The sequence below is a fragment of the Arvicola amphibius genome, chromosome 8, assembly GCF_903992535.2.
Source record: "Arvicola amphibius chromosome 8, mArvAmp1.2, whole genome shotgun sequence".
NCBI classification, from domain to species: Eukaryota; Metazoa; Chordata; class Mammalia; order Rodentia; family Cricetidae; genus Arvicola; species Arvicola amphibius.
The window spans coordinates 103,692,232-103,705,742 of NC_052054.1; the positions used below are offsets into that span (position 1 = coordinate 103,692,232).

Here is a 13,511-nt window from a genome sequence, read left to right on the forward strand (position 1 = left end):
TAAACCTCTGCTTTTTTTAAGGTAATCACCTCAGGCATTTGACCGGTGCATTCTTGTGCCATCTCTTGAGGTGAAGCTTTTCACAAAAGCATACGTCTCCTCATCTTTCACATTGTCACCCAGGGAACCCCTCAACAGTTTTTACATGGGATGAGAAAGGTGGACTCCTAATGCCTTAATGCTACTGGTAGCATATGATGTCAGGCCCACTCCTGGGCACAGTTTTCAGGGCCCGGCTTTCGCTTACCTGGACCCCAGGCTGAGCGATGAAATGCTGGTCTGTGGCCTCCACCGCCAGCTCCAGGCAGTTGCTCCCACCCCAGGCTTCACAGGAGTAGACCAGCAGCTGCTCTGCCAGGTCTTCGTCATTGCTGTAGCACTCAGTGAAGAGCTCTGCATCGTCACGGAGAGGAGGGCTGCGCTCAGCTGGTAGACACGGAACCTGGCCTGCCTAGCCCCCATCAAACCCTGAACAGATGGGGCATGAGGACCCAGGCATACAGAAGGCATAGAGAAAGCTAACCAAATGTCACCCTTGCTACATGGATGTTTTCTATAGACACAACATAGTTTGCAGGGCTCTTTAATTTAGAGGGTGTGTTACATGCTTATGGAACTGAGCTGCCTCCACCACCTAGGGAGGACCCTCTCTGATGGGTTCTGGACACAGGCAGAAGGGCCTTGCTCTCTGGGAAGGCCTCAGGATCCTCTATCCCTCCTTACCTAAAACAGCCCCTCCCCACTTCCATTTTCTTCCCAAGCCTTCTGAGTGAGACATCTTGGCAAATGCTATGGGACACTCACCCACAGCTCGGGTTTCATATTCATTGGCCAGTTCCTCTGATTCCCCAGCAGCGTTGATATCATTCTTGACTTTAGCCAGGGTCTTCAGAAGCTTACTGGCTCCCAAGGCTGCCAGAGTACAGCCTTTGGTCTTTGAGGGGGTGCAAGGATGGGGAAATGTTAGTTAATTCATAGTCTCTTCAAGCATTAACATTAACTTTTGAAAAGTATAGGCAAGCAGGAGATGGCAAAGTCAAGTGTTCATTGTGATTCCAAGTCAAGTCTGAGATGAGCTTGGAACAGACTTGGACCTCAGTAAACTATCAGTGGTCTTGTAAGGAGAATCAGTGTCTAAAAAGAAAACGCCTGGATAAGTCTTGGGGGACATTCAGCCTCTCATGGCAGGAAGCTTGACTGACCCCTTATCTCAACGTTATCATACTATAACAGCCAGGATGTAGGGAGGGAAAATAAAAACATTGAAGACCTGCGCCATGTAACTGAAGGCTGTGTCTGAATTCAGCAGTCAAGGACAGAAGTGCATACGGAAGCACAGGTGCCCATATTTATAGAAACCGTGACGTACCAAACCACAAAGAAAAGTATCAATAGATACTTCAAGCAGAATGTTTATAGGTCCTACCTCCTGGTTCATAATGGAATTAAGCGAGAGATCATTGTTTTTATTTTAATCTTATTATTACTTAGTGCTGGGGAAACCTAAGGCCTTGTGCATGGGAGGTAAGGGCTAAGAAATTAATTTCTTTTTTTATCAGTAAATAAATTTTAATTTAATGTATATAGGGAACCTTTTAAATTGTATATGTAGTTCAGATGTGAATTGAATATTTAACTGGGTAGTACTTAAAGTTTGAAATATGCCGTCTTAATTTGGCTGAGGTTGTTGTCTCTTACCATAGTTGATAACCTTCTAAAATTCCCAAATCATCGCAATACAATTCTAATTCCTGCAAGCCTGTATTGTTAAAAGCATTAGATGTTTTTGTTAAATCACTGAGGATCCAATAATTTTATATTCTATAATAATAGACCAGACCTGAATTTTAACTATTGACCATGTGATTTGTTTAATTTTTTTTGTTTTACTATTGTGAATAAATTTGCAGATAAATGATTTAGCGAAAACAAAGTAAGATTTGGAAAGAAAGGTTTCTTTGATGAAGGGTACACTTCTCTGTGGGTCTAAGGGTAAGGACTTACAATGCAGTTAGGAATTACACTGGTTTAAGAAAACCAGAATATGAGTTTCTCCTCTGAGACTCATAACTTAGCCCCTAGGCAGCTGGCTATGTTTATAGTGCCAGGCATGGTTTGACCTCCTGTTATAAAGGCCTTCTGTCCAATTAGACAGATGTTGGTTATCACCAAGTTCTTAGCACCACCATTGCACCTTGAGGGATATATCTTGCCATTCTGCCCGTGGTTGTGTTTCAAGGGCATCACAGCTGGGGAGGGGGGCTGTTGATTGCTCCCCTCCCTTGGCCGTTTGTCTAGCACCTTCAGATATTACGGAAGCTGGACCTATAGAAGTAGGTTTCCACATCACAGCCACCTCAAATCTTCCAGGTCCTATGTCCAAAGTGTGCAGTTTCTTCATCAATAGGTATGTGGTAGTTTCAACCCCTGGGAAGTAACCAAGGGCAATGGCAATAGTATGTATTGAATTGGGGACCAGAAACTAATTTCCTAAGTTACATTTCAGAGTTTCTTCTACTTGGGGGAAAAAGTCATGCAGAGGCACCTGGAGGGGGGGGGGCAGGAATGGACTGGGGAACCCTACCCGACTCCTTTCTGGGGACCACCCATCTTAGGCACACCTGCATGGACATGCAAACAGAGGCACAGGCATGGTTCTGGGCACCAGATGCCCCAAATTTTAAACTAGGCATGAGTGTAGGTTAGACCAGACTCCTAGGACACAGCATGCATTTGGCATCAACTCAGTGTGGGCCTGGACATTTACCTGCTCCCAAATGACCTTGGAGAGTTCCTTCTTGTTCTGGAGGATGGCCCAGATGAAAAGAGCTTGCAGGGGGTGCCGGGTGGTGAGAGATGCATCCTGAGAGGGGTGAGAACATGGGGTCACCACATGCAAATGTAACCCACTTTCAGTACACTGTTTTAACAATGAAATGGGGTGGTCAGAAAGCATGAGAAACAGGCCCTCTGCTCGGAGACCTCTGGGGCTTGGGGCTGAGTCTGTTTTAGCAACACAGTGATGTGATTCTCATTGCTCTCTGTCACTCAGCAGGTGGTGTGATGTGACACAAAATCTTTCATCCGGCATCAAAGACAAAGTACAACTGTATGGGAAGGTAAAAGTGGGGGAGGAGAGCCGAGAGCAATTCAGAGACTAAATGACTTCTGATGCACCATGGAGAAGAGCGATTCTTCTCTATTCCACAGACCAGTTTCTCAGACAGAGGGGAAAGAAAATTGATCAGATGAAATCCAACTTGCCTGTGTCTTGTATCCAATTGTCACCAAGTAAAACGTGCTCATTTCTTTGGGCTGTCATTCAAAGATTGGAGGTCTAGCTCACATTTAAGATTCTGTATCTTCAAGGAATGTTTTCAGATGGAAAGTGTGTGTGTCCTCTCCTACAGCTCCCCTCTTGATTTGACTAAACTCTACACTGCACATATGAGGCCCAGTTTTATACTGTGTTTCAAAATTTCAACATAAATACTGCCAATCAGAAGATATACACTTTCAGTTCAACCACACAGTGAGCTCACTTACACACACACACACACACACACACACACACACACACCTCAGCTACAAAGGATAATGACACAAATCTCAAAGTTATAAATGGTAACAAACTGGTTTAGGTTTCCCCAGAAGCAATCCTGAGATAAGAATTTGAGCAAAGTTTTTTATTTAGAGAGTGAGGAAATGAAGTCAGGAAAGAAAGAGGTCAACAGAAGGCACACGGCCAAGCAGGCAGCCATGGCTGTGTTGCCAGAAGCTCACTGCACTATGTTCCCGAATCGTCTCCTTTAGGTGAGGGGCAATCCGGGCATTCACTGATGAGAGCAAACGCTGGCGAGGACTGATGGAACTGAACCTGCTCATATGCAGCATATGCAGAGAGGAACCCTGCGGCATTCACATCCGCCCTAGCGGAAACATCCACGACTCCATTTATTCACAGAACTACTGGCAGCCCTTCATTCTTTCACCTGGGCAGCGGGGAGCTGAACCCCGAGCGGAAAGCCGACCCCCGAGCGGAAAGCCATCTGTTTGTCTCTGTTCCCCATCAAATAGCCTGGGAAAGTGTGTCACCTAAGCCCTGTGATCTAGACATGATGGAACTAAACAGAGCCAGGGACTAGAGCGAGATGTTAGAAAACTTACCAGTGACTTTATTCTTTTGGAAAGACGTTAGAGAAAATGCATGCGACCCTACAAGCTGCTTTGTGGCAATCAGGAGGAGAACGGGAAAGATGGAGGCAGAGAACGGAATTCTGGGAAACGGAAATATGAAAGCAGAGAACTGAATTCAGACAGCCCCGCTGTTTGCACCATTACGTACATGGAGTTCCACATCCAGGTCCTCCCGGCTGCTTCTGTCTTCCTTCCAGAAGCTTCTACGGAAGTTTGCCACCAGCTTCCAGACGAAGGTGAGGAGCGCGTCGTTGTAGGAGTTCTTGGCGATCTGCAGGTTCCGGTACACGAGGGTGCTGAAGTGGGCGGAGAAGAGCTCCGTGAGGACGTCGTTGGTGAGAAACTTCTGCAGGTTCAGGCCGTTCTCCAAAAAGAGGCGGACAAACTTGGGCCTGTCCTTTATGAGCGCCGTGAACATGACTTCCTGCAGGTCAGCCGACTGAAGAGAAAGAGGAGGAGAGAGCATGTGCCGTGAGATCGATAAAGAAAACACAAGGTTCCTGTATTTCAGCCACAGCGTCCTAGGACCTCCAGCTTCTCTCTGCATACTGCTTTGACAATAAAATCCACTTTTCAGCCTCTAGGTGGGAGAACACCAAGGTGGCGCCTTCGAATGTGACCTGGGCTCTTTCTTAGGTGGAGATAGCATGCCCACTGAAGCGCGACACGGGCCAAGCGCTGATGCAGGCACGCGGCATGAAAAGCATCAGGGAGCAGAAGCCAACGGTGGGCGTCTACAGTAGACACTGACTGTGAACCAACTGCGGGTGCTACAGTATACACTGTGGGATCTGCTGCCCCCCTAGGTGAACTCTGACCTTCTCTACAGTGACCATTGTCAAAACAGAACCCATCAAGCCACATACTGTCTAGTAATGGTCTAGACTGTGACAAAGCAGTGAGTCCCTGGACCCTGGGTCAATACTATCTTAGTCCCTGGTAAAAATTATCCTACAGAGCTTTTCTAGGAATCCTTTCTTTCTTCTTCTTATTTAGTTTTAGATAGCATCTTAGCTTGGTATCCCAGGCTGGCCTGAAACTTACAACATAATCCATGCTGGCTTTGGATTCATAGCAATTCTGTATCCGCCTCCCCAATGCTGAGATGATAGGCAGGAGCCATGATGCCTAACCTTCCTAAGAGTCTAAAGAAAGATCTGTCTTCACTTCAGCCACAATCCAGGAGGTGCGCACTGCGTCAGCTCTTAAGTGCATTATACGACTGCCGTGATATTTATTATGAGTTAGTTTCATTGCCAATACTCACAGATTCAAAGGGTCATTAAGATCCTATTTTTAGCATTAAAAGAGGAAGGTACAAAGTCCGACAACATGAAAACCTCCAGCAGAAGCCTATGGCATCTATTCTCAGGAACCCAGGCCCCCTGGTGCCCACTGACTTCATGACTCTACCCTAACGACACCCTACTTAACTCTCAGTTCCTTGGCTGGCCCTCGTTTTAATGGCAGGCATTGGTGGTTTTTGTGTCTGTCTGAGGCTGTTTTCATAGACTCACATTTTGCTTAGGGAAAATTGTTAAGCGTTCCTTCGATTCCTCCACTCTTTAGATCTCTCTGGGATTAACACTTGGGAAGCATAGCATCTTCTCCGCTGTACTCAAAGCATTCTAAGTGTGTATGTGTGCCTTCCCATTGGCCCCACACTGGACAGCTTGGTGCAATGGTTCTCAAACATGTGATTTCTCATGACTATATGCAACAAGTAACTCCCCCAAAATCTCTGAAAAATTTAGCAGCTAGTTTTTGCAAGCCAGTAACTTTACCCCCAAAATCTCTGAAAAATTTAGCAGCTAGTTTTTGCAAGCCAGTATGAGCTGGCTTCAGCGTGGCACTGTGAAAGGGAACTGACCCAGTGTATAGTTGAGAACCTTGCCCAAAGACACACAGCACTCAAACCCTTACCCACTGTGTCCTTCATCCTAACCACCTTCAGCTGAGTTAATAAAATTAAATGTATAATGCTATTATGTGTCTCAGTTTATTTACCACCTGACCTTATTTAAATAGAACAATGTACACAGAGGGATTTATTTATGAACCAATTAATTAAGGCACTTGCAGCTCTACTTGCCCTCCATTAACGAAAGCCTTGTGATGTGTAATGGGGTTCATTATGGTGCAAAGACCAAACGCAAGACAATGTTTACTAAAGGGATGAATAACTCAAAAATTCATGAGCCATTACTGCTTTCTCTACTCTCATTAAAATTGATCATATGTTAATGTAAATCAAATCTTGGTCTTTGATGATACAATGGTATGTATGAGAGTCTTTCTGAAGCTGGCTGCTGGAGATGGCAGCTGAGTTATGGCAGCCTTCAAATCCATCCATACACATGTACAATCAAATACAACCTCACTGCCCATAATGACTTCAACTAATTGAGAAGAGTTGAACACAAAGATGCACTCTTGTAAATCTCTGTCTGATGGTTTAACTGTTGCTTCTGAACAGAGCCTCCAAGGCTAATTGAACTTTAGATGCATTGTAGGGCCCAGGTCTATCCTTGTTCCTGGGGTGCATCTTGAGGACAGTTTCTGGTCAGCCAGCTAAAACATTCTGCTTGTTTCTGTGTTCCCTCTGCCCACCTGGTGATTAGCTGTAGGGCATTGTTGACTCCATCTTTGGTGTGGTAATTTCCCACCTGCCTGGGTGGAAATCCTTGTGCAACAGTGAGGTATATAAGAATTTCCCCAAGGTTAAATAAACGGCATTGGGTTGATCTCCTTTCGAATGACCCAGGTCTCGTCGTGTGTTCTTTCAATCTCCAGGCCCTTACCCGACTCGCATACGGTACAGTGGCATGCAAACTGTACTGAGGGGGTAACACAAAATCGGGTGTTACAATGCATGAAAGCAGTATCCCATAAATGGGGTCTTAAAACATGAAAATATAGAAAAGTGATCTGCTAGAAAATTATAGATTTTAACTACACATGCAACTTCTGTATTGGAGGTACTTATTTGATGCAGGGAGTTCCTGGTGCCTCACTCTAAGACACTGGTGCATGTCCTCAGCAAAGCTATTCTACCTTCCCCTCATACCTCCCACCCCCACCAAATCTGTTATCAGAATTTGGCTGATTTGGCTGGGTGTGAAGGGGGCAAAAGAAAGTTGCTGCCTTGATCTTTTTAGTCAAGCCAGATCAATAATCCCACGTCTCTAGTCCCCATACCTCCACCCATCCACTCCTGACAACAAACCCATAGCTCCAAACCAGATGATCTTCTCTCATCTCCTGGCAACAGGATTATATTTAGGATGACTTACATTAGAGTCTTTGGTTATATTAGCTGTTTGCAAGAAACCTACTAAGTCAACATCATTATCCCATCCTACAGTCAAGGAAAGGGAGGCTGTACACCACTGATGTGCTAGAACAAAGCAATCATTAACAAGATTCTAGATTGATGACCTTGTTGGACACAGACCATCTACTGTTGAGACCAATGTCCATGCTAATCCAGGAATAATCCCGGAGGCTTTGTTACCTCCCATCGGCGGTCGTTGGTGAAGATCTCATCACTGGCAAGGTCTAATTGGTTCCACTCCAGTAGAAGCTTCAGTTGCCCGTTCCAATTGTCCTTGTCTTGCTCATTAGTGCTGAAGGCTGAAAGTGCGCAGGAAGAAAACCATAGCCACACATAAGGAAGCCAAGCCTCTAATATCCTCCAAATATCAGAGCCACATGTCAAAACAGGTCTCTTGGAATCAGAGGAAACTAATCTTGCTCTATTGTCACCCATTCTTATCTGTATTGCACATGCCCGGAAGCCTATAGTGATCAACCCAGATCATATCTTTCTGTTACCTATGAATATAGTATAAGTAGAATATATTGATATTTCTATAGATTGAGGCTCCATAAGTATTATATTCTGAAGTTGTATCTGACTTATCCTATATCTAAATCTATAAAATAATGAACCATATTGCAACAATGTATTTGTCATGATTTGAGTGTAAAATGTTCCCCCTAGGTTCCTGGACTTGAACACTTGCTCTCTAGCTACTGGCACTGTTCCGAGAAGCTGTGGAATCTTTAGGAGTCATGGCTTAGTTTGAGGAAGTGGTTTCAAAGGGAGGCAGGTCTTAGAGGCCCAATTTCCAACTCAATCTCTTTCTTTTTCCTTCTCTCTCCACTTTTTCTTCTCATCTATCTATCTATCTATCTATCTATCTATCTATCTATCTATCTATCTATCTTCTCTGTATACTTTACATTTATTGGTTAGGTATTTCAATCCAGAAGACAAGACTTTGCTATTTACTACAGGTAATTACACTTTGGTGGAATTCTTTTTCGAAACAGGGTCTCACTATGTAGCTCTGGCTTTCCTGGAAGACAGACCTATGGTCCCATCTAGACCAGGCTGGCCTCAAACTCACAGAAATCCACCTGCCTCTGCCTTCCAGAGGCTGGGATTCAAGACATGCACCATCATGCCCAGCTCACTTTGATGGAATTCTAAGACAGCAAAGACTAAAAAGAATTGTTTTTCCTGGTGGTCAGTCATTAGCTTCAGGAGATATGTGAGCCCCTAAGGTTGAATTATAAGGTGTGTGTGTATGTGTGTGTGTGTCACACAAACATGTGTACATGTGAAGCAGGTATGCACACACCCCTGCAGGTACAAAGACTTTACAACATATTTAAAGGGGTCTGAGACTCCAAAAGTCCTTTAAACCACTGCTAGAAGCAGCATTTGCAGATGACCTTGGTTACATTTGATCAGCCTTTTAATGAAATTCACCTTAGAGAGCAGTCATCTTACCCTCCAAGGCTATGCTCCCAAGGAACTGACTCCACTTACCTTTGTACAGTGCATAGGAAATGGCGTTGCTCACAACCTCGTCTCCGGCCTCTTCCATCTTGATAACTGTGAGTAAGTGGGGACACTCAAGAATTTCTTTGAGCTGGTAATAGGTCAGGAAGAATATTGTCAACCAACTGGCCTTGAGCACAATGAATCTGAACCTTTTAAATGTATCTATTCGTTCACAATTTCATACATACATGTATATACAACATACTTTGATCCTTACCACCTATTATCCTCTCTTGTTCCCTCCCCCATTCTAAATCCTTCCTTCTTCCCAACAGACCTCCCTTCTAATACTTTGAAATCTATGTGTGTATGTGTGTACATGTGCATATACGTGTGCCTGTGGATGTGTGAATGAAACAAAGCCTGACACACTAAAGATACAATTGTCTGGTAAGTAAATGAATGCAGAACAGACAACAGAAGACTGTGGAAACCTAAGTGTGGTTGGTCATAAAGTCTGAAAGAGGAGGAAGGAATAGTTTAATGACAAGCAAGAAGCAGAAGGACTTGGTGCTAGAGATATCAATAGCTTACATTATCTTTTATGAGAGATAAATATAGTATCTTTTGTGATTTTTCTGTAGTGTTTAAATTTGAAACAGATTCTTTGAAAAGGCATCTAATTTCAAGGCTCCAGGTACTGACAAGGATGAACTTCTACCTGGAAGAACTTCTATGGGAGGGTCAGGCCTGCTTTGGTTAGCTTCAGTTATAGATGATAGTGATTTCCCTAGCAAAAGTTAGAGCTGGACCTTCCGGATCTCGGCTGGGCAAAAGCCAGGGGTCTCGAGGTCTTGCTACAGGAAGGTAGCAAGGGGTTGAGAAAGTTCTTGGGCCTGGCTATCAGGAGGTGAACTTCTAAGGCCTCTGTTCATTGAGAAGAATGATGAAGAAGATATGGGTTCCAAAGATGTGCACCCAGTGGTCAGTGGGAGATCAACCCGAGTTTTAACAAAATACCAACCATGAGGATTTTTGAGAGAGAGGAACAGATGAGCAAAGAAGGAAAGATTCTTCACCATGCATGCAGGCTTTGCTCAAGCCAAAGGAAAGGAATCCAAGGACAAATGATCGACGAGGGGGCAGATCTAGGGCCCAGGGTTATGGAGCACATGTGAAGTGGGCAACTCCGTGGAGGTAAGACATCTTTGCCTTTGCAACGGAAAGAGAAGAAAGCAACTGCGGATACAAAGCACAGCAGCAGACCTGGAGAGGGTTCCAAGGACTCGCTAACTGGATTCCCTCCCCCTCCCTGAGCCTGCTGCAACCAGCGTGAGAGCTCCTGAATGTAAGCCAGATCTCATTTTCTCCTTGCTTCTGGGCTTTCGGTGATATCTCATGACAGTTGATCAAGACCCAAACTTGAAAACGGTGCTCAGAGAGTTGCCTGTTCTGGATTCTCGTAAGCGCTCAGCGTCTGCTCACAATTGTACCCCCTCTGCTTCACTCAGTTCTCACCTCAGGACCCTTGTACATGCAGTTCCCACCATCAAGATGCCCACCCCACCCGCCATTCACTCTCCATTTTTCAGATACTGGTTCCCACATCACTTCATCTGAGAGCCTTCCACAAAGCCCCACACCATAACACATCCATCCCTATCCATGCCATCTTTCTTCAGAACACCCCATGCTGGTTTATAACGGTGGTCCACTTGATAGGCTCTAGAACCACCTAGAAAACAAACCTCTAGGCAAGTCTATAAGGAACTGTTTAGATCGGGTGAAGGGGAGAAGACCCAGCCTAAATGTGAGTGGTACCATTCCATGAGCTGGGGTCCAGGGCTAGATAAAAAGAATGAGAGCTGAGTATCAGCTTTCCTCTCTCTCTCTCTCTCTCTCTCTCTCTCTCTCTCTCTCTCTCTCTCTCTCTCTCTCTCTCTCTCTGTGTGTGTGTGTGTGTGTGTGTGTGTGATTTTTAACTACAGAGGCAATGTGATCAGCTGTCTCATGCTCTTGCCACCATTCTCTTGCTGCTGCGATGGACTGTAGCCCCTACAACTGTGAGCTAAAATAGACCCTTCCTTCTTTTAAGTTATTCCTTACCAGGCACTGTTCACAGCGAAGAGAATAGCAACTAATGCACACCCATTCCAGTTGGGAAAATATAGTGATTTTTATAATAACTTCACACAAGGTATTTTTCAACTTACGTTCCCTATGTGAGGCCATAGACTATTTCTGACATACACACAGTTCTTGGTGTGACCAAACCAAATCTAGCACATGACATACACACAATAAGAACCTACCTAATGAACAGAGGACAAAATAGCTTTAGATGTTTGAATGGATGGTATATGGCGTGGCTAATATTCAGATACTATGGAAAGTCAAGGTCTTGGTGGGCTTGGAGTATGTGTGTGGAAACAGTGTGAGAAAGCTGTTGGGGAGAAGGGGAGCACCCAGGAAGAGAGGGATTTCTTGGAGAGACGGAGAAAGGATGCATTCAGCTTTGGTGATCAGCCATCTACATGACTAGTGAGGTCACTCAAGACTACATTGGTAGGCTGCTTATATAGTTCACTGATTTACGTATTTATTAATTAATAATCCTATGCTCAAGTTTTGTCTTTTGGGAAATCTGTACCAATTTCACAACTCTATATGAATGCATAGCTAAAATGCCAGAGTAATTTCCATTTTTATGTATGTCTTCTAGTTGACATGATTAGAAATAAATATATTTAATTAGATATGAATATAAATTAGATATGAATCACAGGAATGATAATATAATCAAAGGCAACCAAATTAGCCTGACATTTAGCTTAAGCTGAATTGCCTGCGATGGTTTCCTTGAAGTAAAAATCCAAATCCCTCACAAAGAATGGAGGAACCATTAGGACCGTCCTGGTTTGGGGATGTAACATGAACCAGATGACAGGTGTCAACATGTAGAAGGGTTAAAAAGACCCAGGTCTGTGTTCGGTAGACAAACTAATAGTTCTCTATTCCCTCCTCTCTGGGTATCCTTATACTGGCTACTGAATTATCTTTACCCACCTCAGGAAATAGAGAAGGTCAATAAACATGCAACAAATTAACTAAAACTATCCAGGTATACAGTATTTCTACTTCAGAGAGTGAGCACCTTTGCCTATGGATTTCCATGTGGAAAGATTATTAAGAGATGAGTGACCTGGCCGCTCTCCACCACTTCACCTATCTCCAGATAGACCGCAGGTTTGGCCTTCCCTAGCCAGATCTTCAATGGTTCTCTTCACTGGTATCTGTTGTTTGCAGAGCGTGAAGCTCTGGTACAAGGATGCCAGCGTTTATCACATACTGACTGTGATGGTGTGTGGGCTCAACCAGTGCAGTCTGAGACACAGCACAAGGAAGGATGCCAACCGCTGGATGCCTCTCAGCATCTTTGTTCAGCTTTGCCTTCACCTTCCATAAATTACAATCTTCATCTCCATTCACCTGATTCTGTGCTAGGCTTAGACGTGATTAAAAAAAAAAATCCCTGCAAGAAATTTCCTACAAAACCACCGGTTTTACCTTTTGGTGTAAAAATCTAAAAAATGCAATGTCTCAGTAGGGAGATCATACAAGCCATTGCTAGTCAAGGCCTGGCCCAGTGCAGGTGCTGTCTCTCAGCTGTAGAGGTGAAATTCAACTATATTTCTAGGCAGCAAATTTTAGACAATGGAGCTTAATCTAGAAAGGGCTTGATGTCTGACCATTTTGGATCCCACCGTCCCATCAGGGTTACAAAGCGAGCCACCCTCTCGGGTAAATTAAAGGAGGCCATTAAGGCCCCGCTCTGTGGGAATTAGTAAAGAGTGCCTGGCAACAGAACGTGAGACATTCTTCCATCCCAGGAACCCTCAGCATCTTCCCCCAAACTCACAGATCTGATCCAGCTCTCCATCTCCTCTTCAGGTAGCCGGGACACAGTGCGTGGTAAAAATCGCACCAGCTTCTCTTTGACCATGGAGGAGGTCAGAACATCCTCCACCTCCACCAGGCTGGCAATCACGTCGGCAATCTGCCCCGAGCCTTCCACCACCACACAGGGGATCTTACTTTTGATGGAGGTGTTGATGGCCTACGAGAGGGAGAAAGAGTTGGACACGAGGAATGGGCGGCAATGAGCAACACGATCCAGCTCTGGAGCGAGGCTCTAAATCACAAGATGCTCTGACACCTCTTACTGCTTTCCTCTCTGCAGCTTTGATTTCAAACCAACATTGAACCAACTGTAGCGGCTTTATGAATGGGAGAAGAGAGCCAGTTATTTGACATCCCGAGAAAATGAAAGGCTTCCTAAAAAGCACGCGCTGTTTTACCTTCGTCCCAGTGGCTACCCTTTACACTGCTAGTGGCCCGGCTGCAGGCCATAGCCTGGAGGGGAATTCTAGTCTATTCTAATAAAAGTAGAAAGTCATAGCCTAGAGTACAGAGTTAGAGCAGCAACAAACTAACTTTCTTGCTTAGCTGGTGTTCCCAGAAG

General features: G+C 44.6%; 1 protein-coding gene across 1 annotated transcript in view; it reads right to left on the bottom strand.

Moving 5' to 3' along the window:
* The window catches only part of Trpm8 (transient receptor potential cation channel subfamily M member 8), a 68,066-nt gene that overhangs the window by 39,809 nt on the left and 14,746 nt on the right, over window positions 1-13,511 (bottom strand). Inside the window, exons 7-13 of the mRNA XM_042055622.1 lie at window positions 12,909-13,106; window positions 9,035-9,137; window positions 7,712-7,830; window positions 4,346-4,636; window positions 2,768-2,863; window positions 805-934; window positions 248-393 (exon numbers count right to left, since the gene is read on the bottom strand). Of these exons, the coding sequence (XP_041911556.1) occupies window positions 248-393; window positions 805-934; window positions 2,768-2,863; window positions 4,346-4,636; window positions 7,712-7,830; window positions 9,035-9,137; window positions 12,909-13,106 (1,083 nt within the window). The remainder of the gene's footprint in view (window positions 1-247; window positions 394-804; window positions 935-2,767; window positions 2,864-4,345; window positions 4,637-7,711; window positions 7,831-9,034; window positions 9,138-12,908; window positions 13,107-13,511) is intronic.